At 41.0% G+C, this 25,897-nt stretch overlaps 2 protein-coding genes across 3 annotated transcripts; one reads left to right on the forward strand and one right to left on the reverse strand.

Annotated features, from left to right (window-relative positions):
• The first annotated feature begins 3,367 nt into the window (after positions 1–3,367).
• rcc2 (regulator of chromosome condensation 2) lies at positions 3,368–17,149 on the forward strand. Its single transcript, XM_034213019.1, has 13 exons — positions 3,368–3,501; positions 4,499–4,710; positions 5,360–5,453; positions 7,297–7,440; positions 8,696–8,827; positions 9,046–9,134; positions 9,833–9,947; positions 12,157–12,323; positions 13,841–14,021; positions 14,211–14,316; positions 14,854–14,926; positions 15,026–15,103; positions 16,162–17,149. The coding sequence occupies exons 1-13, from the start codon at positions 3,405–3,407 to the stop codon at positions 16,264–16,266; spliced, it is 1,593 nt and encodes a 530-aa protein (XP_034068910.1). The 5' UTR covers positions 3,368–3,404; the 3' UTR covers positions 16,267–17,149.
• A 1,217-nt stretch (positions 17,150–18,366) lies between these two features.
• On the reverse strand, positions 18,367–25,326 carry LOC117544177 (60S ribosomal protein L22). Of its 2 annotated transcripts, none has more exons than XM_034213011.1 (4): positions 25,230–25,326; positions 24,250–24,360; positions 23,870–23,994; positions 18,367–18,566 (listed from the first exon to the last, which is right to left on the reverse strand). In XM_034213011.1, the coding sequence occupies exons 1-4, from the start codon at positions 25,239–25,241 to the stop codon at positions 18,422–18,424; spliced, it is 393 nt and encodes a 130-aa protein (XP_034068902.1). In that variant the 5' UTR covers positions 25,242–25,326; the 3' UTR covers positions 18,367–18,421. The 2 variants fall into 2 exon arrangements, with proteins under 2 accessions (XP_034068902.1, XP_034068903.1); XM_034213012.1 differs by having other exon boundaries at positions 24,250–24,357; positions 25,230–25,293.
• Between the last annotated feature and the right edge of the window lie 571 nt (positions 25,327–25,897).

Consider the following 25,897-nt stretch of genomic DNA (forward strand, 5'->3'; position numbering starts at 1 on the left):
CACATTTTCACTCTTGCCTTCAACTCCTAATCAACTAACCCCTTGCCCTTATTCCACCTAGCTTAGCACTTACTACTTTTGTTGTTATTTTGTTTTACTTGCTTGTAAGCGCTTTGAGCACCAGGAAAAGCGCTTTATAAATGTAATGTATTATTATTATTATTATTATTATAAAGTTTGACAGTGAAGCTGGCAATGCTGAACAAAACCATCTAGAGTTATAATATTTATTCAGCTAAAAAAGTCAAAGCTCTACGAAAATGTAATTAAAAATATATTGCACATGGTTGGTATTTAACAACAAGGGGGTGTTATAGTCTGTGTTGTAGTGTGTGATATTGGTATTTATGGGAAAATGTTACACCGTTCCTTTATGGAGCTATTTTATGGAGCTATTTCAGGGTCATAAGTTTTGATCATTCAAAAAAATACAATTTATTTGAAAGTTCAAGTTTTTATCCTGAACTTTGAAAAATACAATGATGTATTCAAAATAAAAATAAGTATTTGAAATCATTTTTCAGGTTGAATATTATTTTGATTCAGTTCAGCAATTTTTTTAATTAAAATATTTATTTTCAGATTTCCCTTTTATACATATTTTGATATTTGAATCCTTATTTTTTTCAGCTGCAGATTTTTCGTTTTCAGATTCAAAACGATTATTTTTTCAGTTTCAAATCTTGTTTTTTCAGGTTTCACATTGCTTTTCACCTTCAGATCGTTTTTCACTTTCAGACCCTTTTTTTCGCTTTCAGACTTTTGGCCCTGATGTTGCTTGGGGGGCGGGGCTTACCAAAGTGTAGTTTGGCATCCTGAGTGGCAGGCCTCCCTGTCATGTTGCCTTCATGGATGTTAGGTAGCGCGAGAAATATAACTCAACACTTTCTATACACAATACTCCCGTGATTGGTGGTAAATAAAAAAGCGTCAAAGTTCCGTTAAGCGAGCTGTTGAGCATCGTAGTTGGCAACAATCAAGGTATAAGCGTAATAAACTGTGCTAGAATGTGAAATTACCTATCCGCAATTAAGCATTGTCCTTCCCCACTTCCACGTAGCTCCATGAACGCAGCATAGTATTGGCTTGGTTTTTGCGATCAGAATCAGAATACCTTTATTAGTCCCACAGGGGACATACATTTACATTGTTACAGCAGACAAGAGCCAAAGACAGTTTAATGTTACCTAAAGCATGCATACAAAAAGTATTAAAGATTACAAAAATAAATTATATATTGTTTTAAAGTTACACATTTTACATAATACACACCCTGTAACAGTTCTGCGGATTTAGCAGCCAGGTATATATTGCGCAGTTTTTAACGGCATATATATATAGTAGAGGTGTTATAGTCTGTGTTGTTTTGTGCGGAGTCTGCTAAGCCCCGCCCCCTCAAGCAACATCAGGGCCAACAGTTTGAAAGCGAAAAAAAACGATCTGAAAGTGAAAAACGATCTAAAGGTGAAAAGCAATGTGAAACCTGAAAAAACAAGATTTGAAACTGAAAAATAATTGTTTTGAATCTGAAAACGAAAAATCTGCAACTGAAAAAAATAAGGATTCAAATATCAAAATATGTATAAAAGGGAAATCTGAAAATAAATATTTTATTCAAAAAAATTGCTGAACTGAATCAAAATAATATTCAACCTGAAAAATGATTTCAAATACTTATTTTTATTTTGAATAAATCATTGTATTTTTCAAAGTTCAGGATAAAAACTTGAACTTTCAAATAAATTGTATTTTTTTTAATGATCAAAACTTATGACCCTGAAATAGCTCCATACTATTTGCCTGTATGTATTTTTTTCTGATGAGGATCTGAGAAGTGAAACGTCCAGGAAATAAAGTGACATCAAATGATTGACAGTCTGTGGGATTAATTGGTGATCAATTGAATCAGATCAATTACATTTAAATAATTAAAAGAATAACAGTTAAAATACATTATGTTCAAAAAATATATATGAAAAAACACAACCAAATAATAGTTTTCAGCTTACTTTTGACTGTTGACAAAGTTCTCAGATCATTGGGTATTTTTTTACAGAGAACATACATGACCAAACAAGTTCAGATCGACATAGAATGATTTCAGATGTAAGAAGTCCCATCCTGCTACAAACGCCTCTTCCAGTGCTCAGGAAACCATGCACTGAGGCAGATTGTAATTCTGAATTGATGAGGATGAAATGGTTTGTCTTTGGTAGAAAAGGGAAATGATAAGCTTCATGTTGGTTATTTGCAACTAGCTGAGAAGTGTGCAACTGTCTGGAAAATGTAATTCCTTAAACACACGCCTTACCTCGTCTTCCTCACATTTTCACTGCTTCCCCAGGGTTCCTTTTAATGGCTCTTTAGTTTTGGTCAGCTTGATAGTTTCTGGCAAAGCATTTGTGAAATTAACCACTGAAGCTTCACACAATGGCAACTTCGATAATGTACAATTTGAAAATTAATCAGTTAACATGCATTTGCGTGAAGATACTGTAGCTCCACTGAGGTGCATCTTTTATAACGTTGAGAAACAGGTTAGATAAATAAATGCAAATACAATTATAAAATGCAACTTTTTTCTAATCTATTGTGAACTATTGAATAATTTCACTTTCTTGAGACGGGTAAGTGAAAGACAAGTTGAAAATATATATTTTTATTTAGAATAAATGTAAGGTTTTTACAAATGTATACTAAGCGTATTATTATTTTGAACATTCATCGAACAGATCTAAATATATAATTCTGTTAAAACTTTGACTAATAAAAATACACTGGAATGCAAAAAGTGTTTATTGTTCTTCTATAATAATGATTCCAACGTTTGGACACAGAGAGTGCATGGATCCCTCCTCTGTTGCTCTCCCTGAGGTTTCTCCCATGTTCCCTTTAAACTGTGGGTTTTCTCTGGAAGTTTTTCCTTGTACGATGTGAGGGTCTAAGGACAGAGGGTCTAAGGATAGAGGGTGTCGTTTTTCTCATACTGATGTTCTGAACAATCTGTGCTGTTGTATTTGCTGTAAAGTGTCTCTACTGTAGGCTATTTTTATTTTATGTACAGCACTTTGGCTCGAACAAAAATCGTTTATAAATGTGCTATATAAATAAAACTTGATTTGATTTGATGGTAGAAAGCTGAACAGTGTTGTTGTCACATTCTCTTTGTTCCAGGTGTTGTTCCTTTTTTATGCCAGTGGTTGTTACTCAATAAGAATTGTTTTCAATGGCCAAAACTTTTTCAGAATCTTGTCTATGATAGATCAGTTCACTTTTGCTCTCTGTGACAGTTCGCTTTTGCTCTCTGTGACAGTTCGCAATCAGGGAGTGATCACCACTCCCTGATTGTTTCTGGGTCCAGCTGCAAGAATTGGTGAGTGCTTGGTTTCCTGTGTGAATACTTAATGCAAACCACGTGGTGTGAAAGCAGACTGCAGCTTCTTTTGTTCAAATCAATCAAACCGGAGACGGGTAGAGAGCTGCTGAATCAGGAAATCACCGGTACATATATGTATTCTTAGCTTTATGTAATTTACAAATAACATGTTTTGTCGAAGTCGAAGAGATTGTACGTACGCTAAAGTTAAAACGTGTCTAACCAAGAATATATTGAAAAAGTTTGTGTTGTAGCATCATTTCTTGTAACGTTAGTTTCCATATCTTTATTGAGAGTGCCTGTTAGCTTACAGTGGCGAGGTGATGTTAGCTTAATGAAGCCTATCACTCCACTGCACATCTTAAACACTTTAATTTCAGTCTGTTTTTAAGAAACTGCTATGTTTCTATAGCAGACAACCGTTGCCTAGCTCGTTTGTCTAGCCGCTAACTTACTAACGTCCCATGTTCTACGTTAGCACGCCAGCTAACGTAGCTTGCTACCCAACCATTATGTGAACAAAGAACGTCAGTGGTTAGCAGCTTAGCTTAATGAAGCTAGCAGCTAACACTAGCTAGCAGACGGTCACCGGTAAATGTTTTAGTTTGCTGTGGGCTTTTCTATCCTTCCGATAGTTTACACTAGCTTTTCATTAGACAGCGAATTACATTTTGATAAAATGTACCAAAATCTCCATTCTTATGACGGGTTCTTAAAAATTGAGGTTACAATGGCTACTTGGATCATGTAAATAAAGTAAACCTGCTCATTTGAACGTTAGTCTATTTAAAGACACACAGTATCGTTACTCTTTTAGGTGCGCGCGCGTGTGTGCATGTTAGGAGCATTTATTCAGAACTGTGGTCTTGTTTGTAAAGTTAATTTAACAAAAAGGAAAAGACTGAATGTTATTTATTTCAAATCAATTTATGTAATATTACCTCTTTCTTTGTGTACATGTGGAACCTCTAGATGTTGGCATATCAGAGACAAAACCACTTCTTTCATTGTCTCACATTGTTGTTCCATTTTTCCAACATGAATACTTTTTTGTAGACATTAATTATGTTTGTTACTATTACTCTATATAATCTACAACTCCTGTGTCTTTCCCACAACCAGCTTCAGATAACAAAATGCCCCGTAAGAAGGTGACAGATGTCTCAGGGAATGGTGGGGTGAAAAAGAAGCGGACCAGCGGCAAGAGGAAAGAGAGAGACTTCAGTAGTGATGAGGACTTTGACTTCGAACAGGAGAACAACAAGAAACCTGGCAAGCCTGCTAAGTCCGGCCTGCAGCCTGTCACTGTGGCCGACGACGTCAAAGAGAAAATAGTAGGTTTGATGCACTTCCTGAAAACTAGAGGAGGGCAGCATTACATTTCAATTTAAACATGTACGTTACACATATTTAACCAATTTAAGTATGTCCATTCCTGTTGGAGAAAATAAGTTGTTAACAACCAAACATTACATTCTCATTCAGTATTCATGATACTTTAATGAGTACCTCATAATATTGTTTTTAATATTCTGCACATGTAGGTCTATTAGTGTTTTTGTTATGTTTGACATTCTGACCCTTGGTATGGAATTTAGTTTTCTTAAATGATTTATCCTTTATCTGCTTTCGGATAAAAGCGGATACCTCTGCAGGAAGAGTTCTTATTAAAGCTATCTTATGTTTGTCTACAAGGATAGACTATTTATATATGATTGTAGAAGGTCAGTTACTTGCTCTACATTGATAAATGAATTCATATATTTCAACTGTAATTGGTTTAGATTTCCGGAACATAAATGGATGGAAATAATGTCCATAAACATTGTAATCAGGATGAGCAAAGTAACATTTTCCAAATCCCAGAATGTTTCATTCATGAAATCTCACGTGCTGTCATTTAGATACAGTTGTTTTGCCATCTGAGTTTAGGCAGCTGCATGAGGTTGTTCTGTTATTGACTTTCATTTGTCTTTTCCACAGAAACTTGATTGCTCAAAGATAAAAGGTCAACTGCTGATCTTTGGAGCAACCAACTGGGATTTGATTGGAAGAAAGGAGGTGCCTAAACAACAAGGTAGAGCATTTAAATGTATATCTATATCAAATAGCTGATTGGGTCTATAGTAGGACACATACCTGTGGTATGCTCTAGGCCATTTTCAAATAGCCAATTCACCTTCAAGCAATATCATTCAAGTTTTGTTCGACCCAGATTTAAAAAAAATGGCGTCAGTACAGCCTTTCCTCTGTTTGGGCCCTGATTTAAAGGATTCAACGTGTGTCTCGTGAGTGACGCTGTACTCTCTCGGTGTAGACTACCTGCTGTAGAAAACAAAATATAGAAATGTGACCGTTACCATGCGGTAGTAAAACAGAAACACAATTTGAACACTTTTTTATCTTTGGGGGTAAATGGTGAACTTTGGATGAGTATTTTAAACTTTGGCCAGATCCTTTGCTTCCTGTCTTTATGCTGAGCTCACCATCTCCATACTCCAGCGCTTTCCCTTGACTGTCTCCGTCTCAGAAAGAAAGGTGTATCTTCAACAGAATGAAGAGTTGCTTTAATGAATCTTGGACTGAACGTTACGAAAAAAGAACTCTAACCACCCTGTATGATCTTAATGTGGTCCTCTGTTCGTTGGGATGCAGTGTAGTGATATTAAATGTAAGCATTGACTCTGTTATCTACCTGACCCCTCACTCAGCTATAATGTGTGATGCTGTACAGCCACACAGAATCAATACATTTTCCATCCAGCGTATTTGCGGCACTGGATGAAATAAGGGATATGCTAGGTGTACATGTCTCTTTGTTTCAGATTGCTTGGCACATGCCACAAATGGGTTAAAGCCAGTAAGATCTCATGAATTGATTGTGACAGTAATGTTCTTTCATATGCATGCATGATCTGTCCCCGTAACCCCCCCCCCCCCCCCCAACAGTCCAGCTGATGCCTGGGGCGCGCTCTACTCTGCCTGGTTCCATCCTTTCTCTCCACTCTGGGACATACTGATAAATCTGCTTTGTTGAGACTGAAGTAGGGGGGTGGAGTGCAGCTGCATAGACAAAGACCATTTGGAGATGGGTTAGATGCTGCGACTGCCAAAGTACCAAAAACATTCAAATAATTATTTGTGCACTTTAATATAAATGTTTAGTTGGGTATGTTGGCACTTCTTGTGGAAGTGTGAGAGCAGCTTGTCCTGAAAAGAATGGAGACTGTGGGTGATCTAACTTGGTTCAAGTAACAGATGAACTATGACACCACAGTACTATTGGAATGAGTGCACATTCAGTTCTTTCTGAAACCCTTTACATCAAAATCCTTTATACAAGACAGAATAACTCTGAACCTTGATGGTAATTATGAGGCTTGATTGAAGTATTATGAGGGCTTCAAGTTCTCTTTCCTCTCTCACAATGATCAAGGAATGAAATAACATGCAATGATAAAATACAAGTTCTATTTGAGTCCAACCTCAAGATGCAGAGTGTAGTACTTGAGTACAACACTCTGCATCACTCTACATTTCTTGTTGATTTCAGAAATGTATCTGAAATCAACAAACATCATTCTGATGTGTGATTACAATGCCAGACGTGTGAGTGCAGTGGAGTTGGCATCCCTGCTGGAGGTAGTTTTGGATGTGCTTGGGAACAAGTTTCTCAAAGCGCCTCATCGGTGTGAGGGCCACAGGGTGATTTGGACTGGAGACTGCTGGGACCAAATTGGCTGTCTTGAAGCTGGGAGGAACACTCCTGTGACAGGGGTATGTTAAAGTGTCAATGATGACATCAGTCACTGGTTAGCACACGTTGTTAGTACCAGACCCAGCAGCCTCACTCGTATTCACTCTCAGAAGGATTCTCCCATCGTGTGTGTCATGTTTTGATGTGTGGTTTGTGTTTCCAGCTGCTTTTCGCAACCTGGGCCAGAATCTGTGGGGTCCTCACCGCTACGGCTGCCTGAGTGATGTCCAGGTGAGCTGTGTGGTGGCTGGGCCCTGCGCTGCACACAGTCTGCTCATGACCACCGAGGGCAAGCTGTGGAGCTGGGGTAAGTACCATGCTGCACTCGGGTCACAACTATCTTCACACGCAAAACACTACGCCAGTTTTTTTATTTTGAGCAACGGTACATTTTTATAATTAAAGAAATCCTGCGTCACACCAACAACAAAAAACACATCGTAGCTTAATACAGCATATATAACTATAATTGATAGACATGTCTCTCGATTTGGCTACAAGTTCAGCTCCTAAGTAGCTTGGAGAGATCTCTCTTTGTGTTTTTCCTCATGGAAGTGAACCGTTTCTGAGTTTGTTCACGCAGGAGAACAAAATAGTCAGTGTTCTTGTTTTGTAGTGTTTCGTTTGGAGTTAACGTTAAAGCTTGCTTAGCACCATGGAACTGTTACATTTTATTTGCAGCTAAATAACTAAACTACTAACTAGGTCGATACTCACTCTCTACCGATCGATCGGTGCTCTCTAAACATACCGATTGGGAGAGCCGATCGCATGACGTAAAATACATCACACTTTTCTTTTCTCTGTGTCAAAATAAGCTCGCCAAAATGGCTTCACCGGTCTGGCAGTTTTTTAAGGTGTCCGAAAAAGACAATAAAATAGCGGAATGCAACGTGAAGCAGAAATCCTGCAGCTCCGCCGCTGTGACGGACCGGTGAGCGGAGCAACACACAAGAGTTAGACCTAACACACTTAGCTATTTTATCTACCTCTGGAACAAGCTAAACTAGTTATAAATATATTTATTCTTCACTGTCGGGTCACTCATTACTGGATCAGTGAGCTGCATGAGATACTGAAAGAGGGACCCCCTGAGCAGAGAGAGAGAGAGAGAGAGAGAGAGAAAAGAAAAAATTTCTCCCGTGTTATTCTCCAAAGTGAATGTAAACTTGAATAATGTACATCATTTGAATGTAATAATTAAGTTGATTGTTGTTTGTGGAAGCTCCAGTGAATGAGCATTAACTGAGATTTAAACATCACTTTAAATGGAAGATTTAAAGTGATGTTTAAATCTTCCATTTAGGCCCTGCGCGATCGGTATCGGCCGATACTGATTCCGGCGATCGCCCCCAAAATTGCCGATCGGAGCATCCCTACTACTAACTAAATAATATTTTTGGACCGATAAACTGAAGTTTCCCACGGCAGGAGTGGTTGAAAAATCACTGGTGTAAGCCATAAACTGTATGACATTATACCGGGCAAACACGGCTGTCTGTAACTATGAGTGAGTGTGTAGATTGGTTCTCCATCAGAGCTCTTGGTTTCTGTATTTGCAGGTCGTAATGAGAAAGGTCAGTTGGGTCACGGAGACACCAAGCGTCTGGAGGCTCCCAAGTTGATCGAGGCCCTGGCTGATCAGGTGATCGTTGCTGCAGCTTGTGGACGCAACCACACACTGGCACTCACAGGTAGGCGGAGCCACCATTGTTACAGGTTCCTTTTGATTGGTCATTGCTTGGAATGAAAACCGTCATACTCTGGACTTGTGATAATTCCACACAAAATGTGTTTGGTTGACATTTGACATCAACAGAAGTTATATTCAGGATTAACTGCTATGAAAATATTGTGAACAGCAGCAGACAGAATGTGAGCGTTGATGTTTGCTGATGTTGTTCCTCCTCAGAGAATGGCACTGCATACTCTTTTGGTGAGAATAAGCTTGGTCAGCTCGGCCAGGGCAACCAGACCGATGCAGTGCTTAGCCCAGCACCGGTAAGCCACCACCGTCACACACACATTCGATAATCTATGATCTGAACTGTTGCTGCAAACTGTTGTTCAGTGTGGTGAGAACATGTGATGGGAAAGAATGACATTTGCCCAAAGATGAATTTTTTTTGTTAGTCCAAAACCCTTTTCATGAGTAGCTTCTAGTTTTGTCACGTATAACATTATCATAATACAAATGTCGAAACATTTAAAACACTATAGTACACCGTACAAACACTGAAAAAAAGATTTCAGAAACAGGTCGCAATATGCTATAAAACCGAAGAACATCTCTTATGCTATAACATACATGCAAGATAAAATGTGCATTTAGACTGTTTCTCATTCAATCATTGTTCAAAGCATCCAAACATGTATTATCCTGGTGAGGGACACATCCGTCTGACGCTGTAAGATGTGCGCAGTTGAATCCTCTGCTCAGTGAGGACGGCTAACAGTTTCAGAGTAGAGCTTGTGTCTGTGAAATTTAGATCTGCCTTAAGTGCGTCAGTCTTCATACTGTGCACCGAGTCGGCAGGAATTCACTGTTACAGTTCTGACATGGCTACAAATCTGCATCAGAGGGAAAGCAAGAAGTGTTTTGAGATGCATTATAATAATGCAGTTACCTCTCGGATACTTCATAGGAGTCATGTTAGGGCCCTCTCTATTGTCTTACAGTCTCTCTCTCACTCCTATAGATTTCCTACAATGGCCAGCCCCTGGTGAAGGTGGCCTGTGGAGCTGAGTTCAGCATGGTGGTGGACTGCAAAGGAAACCTGTACTCCTTCGGCTGCCCCGAGTACGGACAGCTGGGTACGTTAACAATGGACTAACGCTACTTTGTTAAGAGTGTTTTGGCGCGTTTCCACTGCAGGCCTCGCTCGGTTTGGTTAGGCCTTATTAGGCCCGGCTCACTTTAATGCTGCGCTTCCATTACAGTTTAGGAACTGGGGTAGTTACTATAGTAACGCAGTGTAGGTGGAGCCGTGACGTCATCTTCAATGAGAGCCCCAGAAAAACAACACAGCCGTTAGCTCTTAGCACTCAGAGCTCACAGCTCCTCATATCTGTTCAGAAACTAGACAAAAGTTAAACAAGTACAAACCACAGACTGCCTGTGTCATGGAGAATACAGTCGCTGGTTTATTTATGTCTGTATAGGCCGTTGCTGTGAGTGTGGACGGTCGGAGCATATATAGCGTTAGCTTAGCCAAGCTACATTTAGAAAACACACATTTTAAAAGGTTTTTTCGCCTGCCGTCTGTCTGCAGACTTGTCAAAGCATTAATTCATGGTTTTTACTAACCGGTATCAGTATGTTGTTACTTCGGCATCATTTTGATGTTGTAGCCGCCTTGCCAGCGATTCTCTCTCTAGTTTAGCATACTCAGCCCGACTCAGCCTGGTTGTTCCTGGCCCTAGAACCACGATTTAGTCGGGCCAGAAAAAAGGTGAAAAAGTAGCCCCGGGCCAAAACTAGGCCGAGTGGAAGCGCAACCAAAAACGGGCCCCGCACGGCTCGGCACGCTTAAAGCGAGCTACCCGCTGCAGTGGAAACGCGCCATTAGAGTAGCTGAGTGAGCAGTTAGACAGATGTTTGTGCCAATATCAGAAGTTGATGACAGTTTTACAAAGTTTAGCACAAATCAGAATACCGTTATTCTTTAGGAAACATTTACATTACAGCAAGTAAAGAGCCAAAGATAGCTTCATATTAATTAAGAACCATCCATAAAAGTATTACAGATGAGTAGAAATTACACAATTTACAAAATACACATCCAGTACCCGTAGCAGTTATGAAATAGCAGCCAGATGACGGTATTAAAGGTGGAAGTATACACTGCACAGTTATTTGAAGATTTACTACAGAAGTTGACATATTGGTAATAGCGCCTGCCTGTCAAAGATACACTCCTGAACAAAATCTTAAGACCGCGGGGAAAATTACAAGAATTCCCATTTCGCACTGGTGGATTGTAACCAGGTTGTAAGTAGAGCTTCAAAATGGAGTAGGCAATTTATTGAAAACTGCATTCAAACTCAAACGGGCTGATCAAAAGTTCAAGGTCGCGATCACACCAGTCTTGTATAGTCCGGTCGAATCGAACCCTCGAGCGTTGAACACCTTCGTTTGGATTGGCGTGAACGCAGTCTAAGACCTCTGATGTGAACTAAACAACCGGACTCTGTTGCAGGTGAATTGTTTTTGGGTTTACAGCTTGACTTTTTTTGTCCCGCAACCCTCAGGATCTTTTAAGAAATGTAAAATGAGCGTCTGACTGCGTCCAGCCTCGGCAGAGACGGTGCGAGAGGCCTTGTGCAGCTCAACAATCCTGCCACGTTCAAAGACAGAAAGCCGGCGCCGGTGGGGTCTTAACAGATTTTTTTCACGACGGTGTCTCAGGGCTTCTTAATATTTAAAGACCGATGAATGTGTCATACCTTCCTAACGGGAAGAGACTCGGCTAACTGATGATACGAACCATTTTTGCCGAAACAAAACCTCAAGTCTCACAAGAAGCGTCTAAATGAGCCCTGAGCGAAAACATGCTAACGCACTTAGCACAAAACTCTAGATATAAATCGATCGATATGCTTATCGGATCTGCACAAACAAGCTTAGCTAACATGCTGAGATTCCACAGATCATCACTGAACGATCAGAACTCGCGACAGGGGAAGCAAATACAGACCACACAAAGCTTTAGGTAGCAAAACATGGAGATATGCTCACCTTTAGCTGTTCTGATCAAAAGTTTTGTTCAATGGCATTAAAACGAGAAACGCGGCTGGTTACGATCCACTAGTGCAAAATGCGAATTATTGTCATTTTTCCCCTCGTCTTAAGATTTTTTTTCAGGAGTGTATGAGGTCATTAAAAACAGTTACCGGTAGTCCACCGCCGGCCACTGACAAGTTTAGTTTCACACATTGTGGTTTTATTCATATTATAATATACATTAATATTTCCAAGACATAATACTATTATATTAACCTCGAGTCATCCTCTCTCTTGCAGGTCACAACAGTGATGGAAAGTTCATCGCTCGTGCCCAGCGCATCGAGTTCGACTGTGAGCTCATCGCCCGCCGTGTCGCCATCTTCATCGAGAAGTCCAAGGATGGCCAGGTCATGCCTGTGCCTAACGTGGTGATCCGAGACGTGGCCTGCGGGTCTAACCACACAGTGAGAAATACACTCATCAGGATCCTAAGCACCAAATCATATTGTTCAGAAGACTTGATTGCCATGATGAAGTTAATGCCATGATCCTTAAAGGAATGCTCAACTCATTAGATAATTAATCAAAACTTCAGTATTTAGTGAAACATTATGTTTAAACCATACCCTGAAGAAATCAGCGATATTCCCCGGTAAATAATGATTTTATAGCTCTTTTTTATCAAAACCTGTATATTCCGTCAGGCCGCTGCCATTTTGCCCATTTTCAGTAGTCACGTGATGGTCGTGACGTCATCCATGCGTTCACTTTGTAAACATGGAGTATTTGAGTTCGGACTCGTCAGCCGAGGAAGAAGTTTTGAGCAATATGAAGAGATTGGATGGGGGAATTCAGCCATACAGGTTCGAGCCTACTTAGTACTACTTAGTACATACAATGATTTTGATGACTAGATATGTATGCATGTAGTACCACCCTTGCTAGCGATTCCCTCTCTAGTTTAGCATACTCAGCCTCGTTGTCCCTGGCCCTAGAACCACGATTTTATGGGGCCGGAAAAACTGGGGGAAAATACCCACTAGCCGGTACTACGCTATATGGAAAGGCCACCAAAAACTGGCCTGGCCTGGACGATAAAGGACGTTTAAACGGGGCTACCCGCTGCAATGGAAATGCGCTATAACATACCTTATTCTTACTCCGAGCACTACTTCTGGTCCTCCGTCGCTTCACACTTGCAGAGGGCAATTTCTCAACTGGCCGAACTGGTGTCCTGGTCGGTGATGACACCAGAAAGACCGATGGTACTGCATCTCCATTAAGTAATGGTTGTTCAATAAATCCCATGTTATGTTTTATCATACTCTCAGAGTAGTCGTCCGGAAACTTGAAATGTTCGCTGCATACATGCGCCTGTGGATCTTTCGGTTCGGGCCGGCCACATTTCGCTAGCCACTGCCTCCGAACGTACTTCCTACGCTTACCTTTTGGCAACAGATGGAACCGAGCATTCCGTGGATTGTTCCTATCAGAATTGTGGCAATGTTTCGCGATACAATGAGGCATATTTGAAGAGAGTAACTACAGTAAATAACATGAACATCAACGTGTCCTCGAAACCAAACGCATGGTTCACGTCACGTCCGGTAAAATGGCGCCGCCCACAGTGTTGATGTTATTTCGGTAATTAATCAGTTTAAAATCACTGATAACGTCATCGGATTAAAAAAAAAAAAAGAGAGACTGGCAGAGACTGGTCTGTTTTATCGGATGATAATTATTTAAAAATAAGTGTCATGAGCATACCATTCCTTTAACACAATAGTATGTTCTATGTTGTAATTATATCCGTCTCTCTATTTTGATCCACCCTTTTGTTTGTTTTTTTGTGGGGAGTTTTTTTCTATTGCAAGGTTGTAAGGACAGTTTACAATCTTTACAGCTCCCTGAGACAAATTTGTGTTATTTTGCTTTCTGTATAAAATGTTAATGGGATGATTGATCGTGTGTTGTTTTGCAGCTGGTGCTGGACTCTCAGAAGCGGGTGTTCAGCTGGGGGTTCGGAGGTTACGGCCGGCTGGGGCACACGGAGCAGAAGGACGAGATGGTGCCCCGGCTCGTCAAACTGTTTGACTTCCCTGGACGTGGCGCCGCTCAGATCTGTAGCGGATACCAGTGCTCCTTCGCTGTCAGTGAGATGGGTAGGCAGATCATCAGACACAGTCTCTCCGATGGGCTCAGTGACGTTGGGGTCTAACCTTAAAACCATCACATTTGAAAATGACTTCACTTTGGCAAAGGCTTTTTATATTAAATTCCAAGTCAGCTCTATAATAAATGCTGTTTGGTGCTGCTATACTTGAGATGTCTGATCTGGTTTTTATTTGCAGGGGGGCTGTTTTTCTGGGGAGTGACAAACACTTCCAGAGAGTCCACCATGTACCCCAAAGCTGTGCAGGATCTGTGTGGCTGGAAGATCCGCAGCCTGTCCTGTGGGTGAGTCCGGACCCTTCCAGCTGTTCCGCTCTGCCTCAGGAGCTTTCATTTTATTGTCTGGACCTAAAAGAACATCCACAAAGCTTCACATCTGTCCTGATGATAATATTATTAGATAGATGGATACTTTATTGATCCCAAATTGGGAATGTCCTTTGTTACAGCAGCAGTGTGTTTAGTATTGTAATTTAAAAGGTGGAATATAGTATAAACATAATAAAACAAAACAATAAACACATCTACAGTAGAAAAGACACATCACAAATAAAAAAAATATATATTCTGGATAAGTTAAAATGTTCCATAAAAGACCAAATACTGCAGCAACAGAAATATAGACTTATACTACAGTAACAGAGACGTGTGTGTGTATATATATATATATGATAGTATATCAATTAGAGATGTAATGGGCAAGGGAACGTTTTTGTACTAAAGTGTAGGTACCCTCAAAGGAATCACTTGCTCTACATGGATTTGCAGAAATAATTTTGACCTCCTGTGTAGAGTTTGAATGAGTGTGTTTGTGTTTCCCAGGAAGAGCAGCATCATTATTGCTGCAGATGAGAGTACGATCAGCTGGGGCCCCTCGCCCACATTTGGAGAGCTGGTAAGACCTGAGGCCACGGCTGGACACAATGTTCATTCCAACTTATTTACAGATAATACTGGCCGTGGTGCTGATTTTACTTTAAAATTGTTCCTTCAGGGATATGGAGACAACAAACCCAAGTCCTCCACCACCGCTCAGGAGGTGAAGACCTTGGATGGGGTCTACATCGAGCAGGTACCTGGACTTGTCAGCTCCTATTAGGGGAAAACAATCAAACAGATCACTAAGAAAATGTCCAAACTGAGTACTCCCAGATAGAAAGGACCTTATCCTCAATGTGGATAAGGTCCACATTGAGGGTTCCAAATGAAACGTTCCTCTAAACCACCTTATAGTCTCCGTCATCCAGCTGTGAGGCTGTGCTGGGTTGATGCAGGTACTAATGTTCACCATCTCACTGATGGTGGTAGAATGTACTGAGGCTCGTAGGGAATTAGTTCAGAAACAATACTGCTGGCCATATCAAAGTGTTGAGCTGATGACGCCACTAGAGGAAGGGTCTAGCCTTAATATTCTATTTTTTTTTGTATTCGTCAAAGCTATTTTTGATATCCCTTGAAGCTACATTCTGCATAATGTCCAGCAGGGGGCAGTGTACTAGTGGTACAAATACAACCAGATGTGTAGAAGTCTGTTAGAAAATGACCTTACTTGGAACTAGATTTATTAACTCGGTAAACATTTTGCTAAAGAAGAATTCATGATGTTCATTTAGTACAAGTTGTGTTTCAGTGGTGTAAAATAATTAAGTGCATTTACTCAAGTACTGTACTTGAGTACAATGTTGACGGATTTGTACTTTACTTGAGCACTTAAATGTGTTGCTACTTTGTTCAGAGGTACATGGTGTACTTTTCCTCCACTACATGTATTTAATACCTTTAGTTACTTTACAGATCTGGATGAATGATGTGAAATCTAACCAAGTGTTGAATCAGACTTTAGTTCCACCTGGAGTAAATCCACCAGCTACCCTGCAGTATACAAAGTCATTCAAACTAGCTGCACCTTTACCAGCTTTGAGAACACTTTCATGATCAATCATTATAAAACATATCATATATATTATTCTGAAATGGATCAATCTGCACAAGGACTACTTTTACTGTCGCTACTTTCACTATATTTTGATGAGAATACTTTTCTACTTTGACTTGAGGAACATTTTGAATGCACTCTGTGCTCTGGTACTTTTACTTAAGTACAAGATCTGAGCTGTGTTGTGTTTGCAGGTGATGATGGGCTACTGTCACTCTCTGGTGATTGCCAGGCAGGATACTGAGCAGGAACAGGAGAGACTGAAAAAGCTGCCAGAGTACAACCCCCGAACAATCTGATTGGACCTCCATCAGCAACACCTCATCCCCCGGAGCATGGCCCGCCTGTTTGTCTCTGCTGGTCTACAAGTGGGACGGATGAGTTTGGGGGGAGAGGATACCCACACATCTCAACTACCAGCAAACTGCCTGCACCAATTCGGACACTGCAATGAGAGAACACGGGCTGGAGACTGACAGATTCCCTGGATAGTCCACCAGCTCTCAAGGAATGGTCAACATATCTCCACCTCGAGTCTACCTGCAGAAGTTGGCTCAAAGCACCTCACACCTTTTGAGTCTTGCTCGCCAAAAACCCTTCTCCATTTTGTTAAACAGCCAAACGTTCATGTCTTGTTCTGTTGTTTTCTTTGTTGCAGTATATAAAGTTGTCACATTTACAGGTGCTACACCGCAGGACTCTCAGTCTTTTCCTACTGAGGGCTTTTCAAAGACCAATTTCCATTCCTGTGCCTTTTTCTACGCGTTTGTTCAGGATATGGAAGTGTTGTTTGTGTTGTTCAGCGGATCAGTGTACGAGCGGTGTGCTGCTGCCACACATTACAATCAGGATTTGGAGCACTCCATTAGATGGTTACATTCCTTTTGTTATGGTCAGTGTTGCATCAAGAATGCACTGGTCAGTCCTTCCAAGACCTCTTGTCTGCCAGATCTGTCTTTGCTCAATTAACTATTCCAGCGCTTAGCTGGTTCCAGAAGCAGGACAGAATCTTTCTCATGTACATGTTCATGTCTTGAGGTGTTCTGGAAACTAAGGCATGTCTTTGTTTTAAAAACAGCAGAGGTGTTTTCCTCATACCTGTAATAAATACTTTTTTTTAATGGTGAAATGGGTTACTTTGTTTTTTCATTTGAATGGTAAATAAAGATTCATGTGAATTGATTTGTCTACATATCTGTCCTTGGTCTTTAACATCCTATGCCACCAGTCATTAGTTGTAAAATTGGCTCTTCATAGGGAACTTACATCTAGTTGGGTAAAGTATATTTTAGCATAATCTTGACTAAAACAAACCGATGCCATTCAAGTACACTTGAATATCCATGCCATTCCTCAATCACATGCACCAAGCACACTGCTTAGGCATGGCTATTGACCACACCCCCTACAGCAGGGATGCAACTTGGATGGTGGTGGGGGCTTCATCATTTATGTACTGGCCACCAGGGGGCCGCAGAGGCGGCTCAAGTTGCTTACTTTCATTACAGCAATGGTCTGCAAACATCCTCAACATTGTGAAAAGATACTTTCTCCCACTTTTCTTGGACAGCACGATTTCCCTCATACCTTTCTCTTGCTCATGCTGACATCCACAGAGGGCTGTGCTCATGTTACCCGCTCAATCGAAATCAGTTGGAACGGCTCATTTCAAAATGACACAATTTGATTACCTTTGCGACCCTAGTCATGACAGTCGTCTGACAGTCCCACTGGAGAATGATATATTTAAGTGATCAGTTTCTAGCACAGAAGTTGGATTTGGTGTCCCCAAATGGTCACTTCATGCTTAAAGGTGGGGTAGGTCATTTCAGAGAAACCAGCTTGAGTGTGCTAGAATTTGAAAATACACAGCCGGAACAAATCTGCCACTTCCTCACAGAGCCCCTCCTCCAACACACAGGAACGCGCACATGACCAATGAGGGCACGAGATAAGTTTGTGCCCAGATGGAAGGCTGACAGGCAGGTAGGCCATCCAGTTACTTTAGCCGGCTCAGATGATTGGTCGTGCTTTTTACAGCGCTACGGCTTCCACAGATGACATTTTTTAATGGATTTGTTGTCAAAGCACTTCAGATATTCATTGCTCTCGGGATGTTAAGAGCATTCCATGGAATATAACAACGTGTATCTGGAGCCGGTTTCTGAAACGTACCTACCCCACCTTTAACAGTAGAGCGCCAAAACAATTCTAGCTGTACTGCTTTTTATTTGACCTAACTCACTGAGTAGTGTACTCTTAATGTCTAAGCAGTTTATGAAACAAGACAAGAGACTAGTAAAAGTTCATTCAGTTAAATCTTAAGATTACTAACATGCGAGCCAGGTTGTTTTTTACTTTCCTGTGATGAAAAACATTTCAAGGCAACGGGACACGCCTTCTGTACTGTAAACAACGTTTATTTAAATGTACAAAAACTGATTAATTGTATATTTAATCTTCATCTTCCTCCTCCTCTTCATCCTGGTTGATCTGGAAGTAGCGCAGCTCGTAGCTCTCCTTGGTGTTAGCCACAACACGCAGCCAGTCGCGAAGATTGTTTTTCTTCAGGTACTTCTTGGTCAAATACTTTAGGTATCTGCAGAACAGTCAGACAGTGTGTTACATTCACTTTGATAACACGTGGGACAAATTACTTGTATTCATCTTTCAAAAATAGGTACACAGACAAGTGTAGCATCATTTGTCCTCCTGTTATTCAATTTCATATATACTTGAATTTCTGAGGATTGATAATGTTTTTCACTAAATATTTGTATTTTTGGTTATTGATAATAGACAGTGTTCCTCATTTCAAACAGTTCAACCTGATCTTAAAGCAGTAGTTTAACCTCTGACCATTCAGTCCCTTTTTCAAAAGGAAGGGGCTGTTCGGGATGTATGAGATAAAGTGAACAAGAACTTAAAGGTCACATGTCATGCTTTTCTGGTTCTGACCCGTCCCCTTGTTGTTATGTAGCTTCTGCATGTAAACGGTCTGCAGAGTCAAAACCCTCAAAGTGCACCCTGTAGCGAGTAAAACTCTAACACAGAGAAGACCTGTCTGTGCTGCCCCAGAACGCCTCGTTGGACATTTTCTTTTTAAAACATTTTCTTCAGGGAGCCAAGTGACGTAACGACGACCCCTCCGTGGATTGGTCCAAATCGACCAATCCGCGGACTTCCTCACACACTCAATCTTTTCTCAGCTGCAGCTCCGCCGATTTCTCCTCCCTGAGACGGCGGGACGCGGCGAAGCTCTGAGTCGGTGTGTGAGCACACACACAAACTCCCAGCCAGAGTGCGGGTGTGTGTGTGTGTGTTCGGGATGGTTTAGCTGTCGGCCACTGGGCTCACAGGGAGGGGGGGGGCAGGAGCTCCAACAAGCCATTTAGGACAGAGAGTGAATGCACATACTATACAGAGATGCTGTGAGAAACCAATGTGAGTTTGGAACATTGAACAATGTCAATCTATTCTAGTAGACCTCAACAATGGAAATATGATCAGTAGAAATGGCCATGACATGGGACCTTTACGACAAGAATCATAGAAGCTTTTAGTCATACCAAATCTAAGCAACTCCATGGACATCCAAGCATGAAGAATCCATTTAGATATTAGGCAAAAATAACACATTTATAGTGCATTGTATTAGCATAAAGCATGTCTGTAAAGGGATATTCAGATATAGTACCAGGGCAGGCACCCCATGTTAGCCTCTGGAAGACAGATTTGGGGCTGTCCATGCAGTGAACTAACTATGGACACCCTTGATAATGCAAACTGAAGGACAAATCCATGTTAGATCAAATCCTTTTCCTGTAAAATGTTCTTTGGTCCTGGAAGATTCTTATATTGTTGGACTAATGTGTTGAGCCTAAATGAATAGATCAGCAGGATTCACAGCAGGCCATTCTCATACTCTCCTTTGTAAGAGCTTCTTGACTCAGAAGGATGTCACTTACAGTTTAAAGCTTTGATTGTAGCAGTGATATTGCAGTTATTAATTAAACACCTGACCATTGAACATGTTGGGCCAGATTCCTACCGACCGATGTGTCCAAACTTTACTATATCCTGGTTGTGTTCTTCCGCATGGAGCCCTTATCGGTCAGTTCCTTACAACTCATTCCCTGATGTTCAAACTAAATAATTAACTAAATATTAAAGAGCATTCATTAAGAGGCAACTCGACAAAATAGCTTACAGTATCTTGCGTGCAACTCGGATTCATTGAGCTAGATGGCGTAAACATGACATCTTTTTGTAGGCAGATCGTAAGCAGAATAAGTCTAATAACACGTCAGACAATGCTGGGAAGACAGTTTTGTTGGCCTATTTTTCCTTTTAAAGAGACTTACACAAGCGGAAAATGTTTCTTTTTTAAAAGAGAACATTTTGCTAATAGTTTAGCTTCTGCTAGACGCAGCAAGAAGCTCACAGCTGCAACAAAGGGTTAGCAGAAGGCTAACAACATGTTCTCTCCTCTCCAAAAGTTTAACTTATAAGCAACATTTCTATCTACATCTCCCATAGTTCAGCCTCCTGCGTGACCAGTTAGTTCAACGCTAGGGTTAGCAGATGGATAACATTTTCTCTCAATCTTTTTAACAATTTGCCAATATTGTAGCTCCCTGGAGCCTTCAATAAAGGTTTCTGGAACCCAACAACACGTGCAACTTTAGCCTACTTTTCTGATGAAGCAGCATCAAATTTGTGCTCCACATTTAAGAGTAGATGTAAGCCTTTCCTTTTTGATAAAGCTTATAGTTTGGGCTGGCTCAGGCGTACCTTGAACCAGCCCCTCGTTATACTGCTACAGGCTTTATATGCAATCATGTCCCAAACACGCGCGTTACTAACTCAGCCTCTGGAGTTTATGTGTCTCTCAGCTGGCTGGTATCGAAGGTTACGTCTGGATCAGGAGTTGTTGATGTGGTCCTGATTGACTGCCATGACACTGATTTTTTTGTATTTACGATCTTTCCAATCCAGACGAGAGATCTCTCTCCCCCGTCTGTGTGCGAGGGGGCGGGGCAGTACACGCGTACACGTGCGTACACGTGCGCGCACGCGCGCGCGTGCACCCATCTTTGGTGTTATGAAGTGACTGAGCTCGTGAACTGTCTACTGGAGGGCGGGGTAGCCTCGCTGCGGGGCAACTGTGGACCTCTGTCGCCTGTCAGCGCAACTTACATGGTGCCGTTATTAACCTGTTAAGCCCGAAGGTCCCCGCCGGCGGGTACTTTAGTTTTTTTTTTCACGACACTGTGTCTCAGGGGATCTTAATATTTAAGAACCTATTAATGTGTTATACCAGATTAACGGGAATAATCTCAGCTAACTGACGATACAAACCATTTTTACCAAAACAAAACACAAGTCTCATAAGAAGCATCTAAATGACCCCTGAGCGAAAAATGCTAACCTATTACAGCACCGATAATCACTCCTAGCTCCCTTATTACTTATCCTAGGTGCACATCCAACACATCGCTTATGATCGCAAGGAGACACAGAATCTAACGCTGCCCACCTCAACACTGAAAGATACAAACTCGCGACGTTATCAACAAAAACGTACATCACAACAAGTGGCGCTAGGTAGCCCACAACGCTAACATGGCTTACCTTCGTCTTTGTCTGGTCTAAACTGGTCTTCAATGGCATTAAAACCATAAAAACGATGGTGTAGTTAATCCATAGGTTAATCCAATGTGACTGCGTCCCCTTTGAAATGTTCTGATAATCCATAAGCAATAAAACAGCTTTTCCGTTGCTTGATATCAGAGCAGTGATATTTCTCCCCTCTAAGGCAAGCTAGCATGCGCAGAGAGGCTACCTTTTTTTTAACATGAGTGTGTGTGGGACGATTTACCTTGGATTCTATTGGCTCTAACGGTCAGAAAGAGATGTCACATGTCAAAATCGAACAAGGGGGGCCAGAGATAAGGAAAATCCACCCAAATGGCCCCAGAAGAGGTTTTCTTTGCTAAATCTGTCTAAAAAGGTCAAATATCACTTGTTTTGCATCAATCTTGATACAGGGTAATTATTATATGTTGTACTTTGGATTCCTAAAGCTTTTAGTCTACTAACCCATCATCCAAGGTTAGTTTTCACTATAAGTACAAAATATATTTTGGACGGTCAATTTACAGTTTTTTACCATGTTCAATCTGAATTTTCTTTAAAATAAAAACATCTATATTGATTCAGACTTTTCTACATCCAACTCACAGGTTTATCATTACTTTGAGAAAAAAGATTATTATTTTAACCCTTTTAGAAGGGAAGATATGGTCATTTGTTCTGGGAATGTCATTTTCGAGCCTGAGACCTGAAAAACAGGCTCGGGGCCTAACAGGTTAAGGGCGTCCAACACCACAATAATCAAAAGGCGAAATATGAACTTAACTTTTTTACTGAAATGATCAAATAAAGTCAGCATTTCACAGAGCTGTGTAGGTTTTCTGAAAATGTCTATGTTTGAATGGTGATATACATAGTGATAGGTTAAGGCCTAACAAGTTTATAATAAATACAATTTTATTTATTAAAAAATATTTTCATACAATCATACTTATAGGGATTCATGTGGATTCATACTTATTTACCAGAGGGGGAGAGTGACAACAATAAGTTTCACTTTACTTTTTTTATTTCAATTCAGATCTTGGTAATAAAGAGTATATTTTTCACTGTTGTCCACGTTCATAAAGCCGGCATGAAACCCATTATAACACACGGTGCAAGTCTTTATGCGCTCTTACAGTAGTCCTCTGTACAGACAACTGTAGTTTCCCCACAGCAGACGCACATTCATAGCTTCCTCTGGCTCATCATAAATAAGTCCGATAGTGTCAGTGTAGTCGGATTCTCTTGAAGCCTGGTCATATTTTCCTAAGACCTTTATAATTCTCCTATCCACTATTCCTTAACCCTGTGATGTTCCACACAGAAGTCAAGGAATAGTGGATAGGAAAAGACGAGAGGAGCTGATTTTTGGACAATTCGACCGCAATTCACGTCATGGTTATACGGCTGTGCATCACTCCCGCTTAGCTAAAGGTGGCTAATGTTGGACGTAGTGAAGTTTAGTGACTTATTAGCAACCGCCTTTATTAAGACTCATGAAGCTTCAGATATTCACAAGTGGGTTGTATATACTGACATCAGTGTTTCCGCTAGACCAGGGCTGAGAGGGTGTCCACCCCGAGAGCGGGGGGGATGGGTGCTTGAATTTTGACTTGAGCCGTCCCTTATAGATACTGTCTTTTTACGTTAGTGAGCCGGATCATTTGGCTCGGCTCTCTTAAAGCGCCGGCTGTTTCGGCTCTTCATGTTACCACAGTTTACCACGGAGCCTCAGTTTCGCCACAGCGAGACTCTGGTGCTCGCAGCTCATGCGCGTGCTCCACTAGCACTGCTCATCGCGTCCACATCGCGCACGTTCTGTGTTGTCCTGTAGCAGGCACCTTCGATGTCGGGGAAACTATCTTCAATACTCCGAAAATAATCCCACCAGACTCCTTTGCCCCTCCAACAGATGGATGTCCTTGTCGTCATTTCAAGCGATAAAAACTCTCGATCTTCTCTCGAATTATTAATATTTTTGGACGCCCTCGGCTCGAGTTCAGGGCGTGCCGAGCTGAATAAGGGCGTCAAATGACGGCAAGACGCCCCCCTGGCGGAAACGCTGACTGACACGCTTATGTTGTAGGACAAAATGTGTTCTCTCCAGCTTGATTCAACCACAGGTCTTATTTCATTTAGTGGTGAAATGCTGACTCATTTCCAGGATTTAAGGACTAATCCCTGCACCACTCATTAGTTCAGTTTATAAAATGTCCACAAAGCAGTACACCATATAACTAGGTAACTAGAGTGCCTGATTACCTTTTGGAGAAGGGCACCTCAGAGGACACTGTGATCTTGCTCTTGCTCCTCTCGATGGAGACCACACCGTTACCCAGGTTACCGGCTTTCCCATTCACTTTGATACGCTCCTGAAGAAACTGCTCCTGTGAACAACACGTTAGAGAAAACCTCACATCACTGAGCGGCTGTACACTATTCTGAGATTTCAATGCTTCATCAGCAATGTTTTGGCAAATATCACATGTTCACGAGGGCGATTAATAATCATATTTTAAGACTTTCATATTGAAGTGTAATTTCTTCTTGTCTGGGGCGAGTCAGCAGACATCTTATTAGTGGTATAAAGACTGCTACACATCACAGCTGCACATTGAGAACATCTAAAGAGGGTGTCTTACAAAGTTGGCTGCATCCATGATACCATCTTCCACAGGGTGGGTGCAGTCCAGGGTGAACTTCAGGACCTGCTTTTTCTTCTTACCACCTTTGCCGGTGATCTGCTTTTTCTGCTTAATAAAACACAAAACACTCAACTTGAAGTGGCAGAACTAAACTTTTCACAATGTATTTTTCTCTTCCTACACAAGGGCACACATTCAAGTAAAACAAGTAGTTTGACGTTTCAAGGTATGGTGCATATCATATGATGCATGACTAGAGATCATATGTTACCAACCATTCAAGCCCTTCATTTAAAAACACCACACAAGTGTTTTTATATGTTCAGCACCCATGTTCAAGTAAAACAAGTAGTTTGACGTTTCAAGGTATGGTGCATATCATATGATGCATGACTAGAGATCATATGTTACCAACCATTCAAGCCCTTCATTTAAAACACCACACAAGTGTTTTTATATGTTCAGCACCCATAGGCACCCTGCAAATAAAGAGTATGTTTATGACTTCTATGGCTGTGCCATGTAGGCCTGCTGTTGACTTCAACATATTTTAAAACATAATTACTTCTGATTATTACATTTCAAGACTTCCGCATGGCCACACCACCAGCTTTAGCGTCCAGGTGACCAAGCAACAACACAACTATTAACTCGCTAGCGGGAAATACAAGTCTCTTCTACAACTACACCATTTGTTCAAGTTGTTAAACTAAATATGTGTCACAGTGCTCCGGACGGCCACATTGACAAAACAACGTGGTGAGCTAGTCCTTCCGAAGCTATGAAGCTAACGTTAGCTAACCCGCATATATAGGCCACCTATGTGCTAATAAAACACTTTAGAGCAACGCACAAAGCCTTTCTTCGGACCATGGGTGTTATACAAAAGCTCCCATCTCGTCCCGACTGTTTAATCTGGCTTTCACAACCGAAATTACACAATTTGGGTGGATTAATTAACACGCGACTTTACTTACAATAGGCGCCATGGCGGAGAAGCTAGCAGAAAGGAAGGGCAGGTTGTGCGCATGCGTTAACTCTAGAAATCGAACGCCAAACTACCGATTGATCCGTGACTCTGAGATTGATTAAAAAACTCAACGTGCTGACAGTCATCCATCAATGAACCTGGGAACCAAACTGTTAAATGTGTATCCCAGACATTCCCCCTACTTACATGAGACTACGATGTTTTAATGTTTTTGAAAATCAATCAATACCTTATGTCAAACAAGCCTGTTCCACTGAAGAAAAAGGAGAAGCAGAAGAAGAGTTTTTTGACTTTGCTAAAAACACTTTATTTACATATTCAACAATTGTACATATACTTCAAATAAAGTGCTTAATTGTGCAAAGAATCGATTTACTTAAAATAATTAATAAAAAACTATCTAATTAAAACTTGTGCAAAGTGCCGTTCATCATTTAAAACAGAACATACAATGTATTTGTAGCACCAACGCTGTTTAAAAGGGTCTAGATCCCCGATGTGTTTCTCAAACCTCTGCTCCAGCCAGTCTGGCTCTGATGTTACACAGCCAGATCGCTTTTGCCTCTTGCCCTTCTCTGTTTTCCACTCAGGTTAAACTCAGTTTTTTCTGCCTAAATAAATTGCCATTTTTGCTTCACCTGAGAGGAAGTTTAG

Source organism: Gymnodraco acuticeps, unplaced genomic scaffold (genome assembly GCF_902827175.1).
Source record: "Gymnodraco acuticeps unplaced genomic scaffold, fGymAcu1.1, whole genome shotgun sequence".
Lineage (NCBI taxonomy): Eukaryota > Metazoa > Chordata > Actinopteri > Perciformes > Bathydraconidae > Gymnodraco > Gymnodraco acuticeps.

Excerpts from the sequence above, each read along its gene's own strand:
- rcc2 (XM_034213019.1), top strand. The coding sequence starts at position 3,405 with ATGCAAACCACGTGGTGTGAAAGCAGACTGCAGCTTCTTTTGTTCAAA. Across the intron at positions 14,022-14,210 it reads CTTCGCTGTCAGTGAGATGG|GGGGGCTGTTTTTCTGGGGA; the intron begins GTAGGCAGATCA and ends TTTTATTTGCAG. Across the intron at positions 14,927-15,025 it reads CGCCCACATTTGGAGAGCTG|GGATATGGAGACAACAAACC; the intron begins GTAAGACCTGAG and ends TTGTTCCTTCAG.
- LOC117544177 (XM_034213011.1), bottom strand. Across the intron at positions 23,995-24,249 it reads TCATGGATGCAGCCAACTTT|GAGCAGTTTCTTCAGGAGCG; the intron begins GTAAGACACCCT and ends TGTTGTTCACAG. Across the intron at positions 18,567-23,869 it reads GAGGTGCCCTTCTCCAAAAG|ATACCTAAAGTATTTGACCA; the intron begins GTAATCAGGCAC and ends ACTGTTCTGCAG.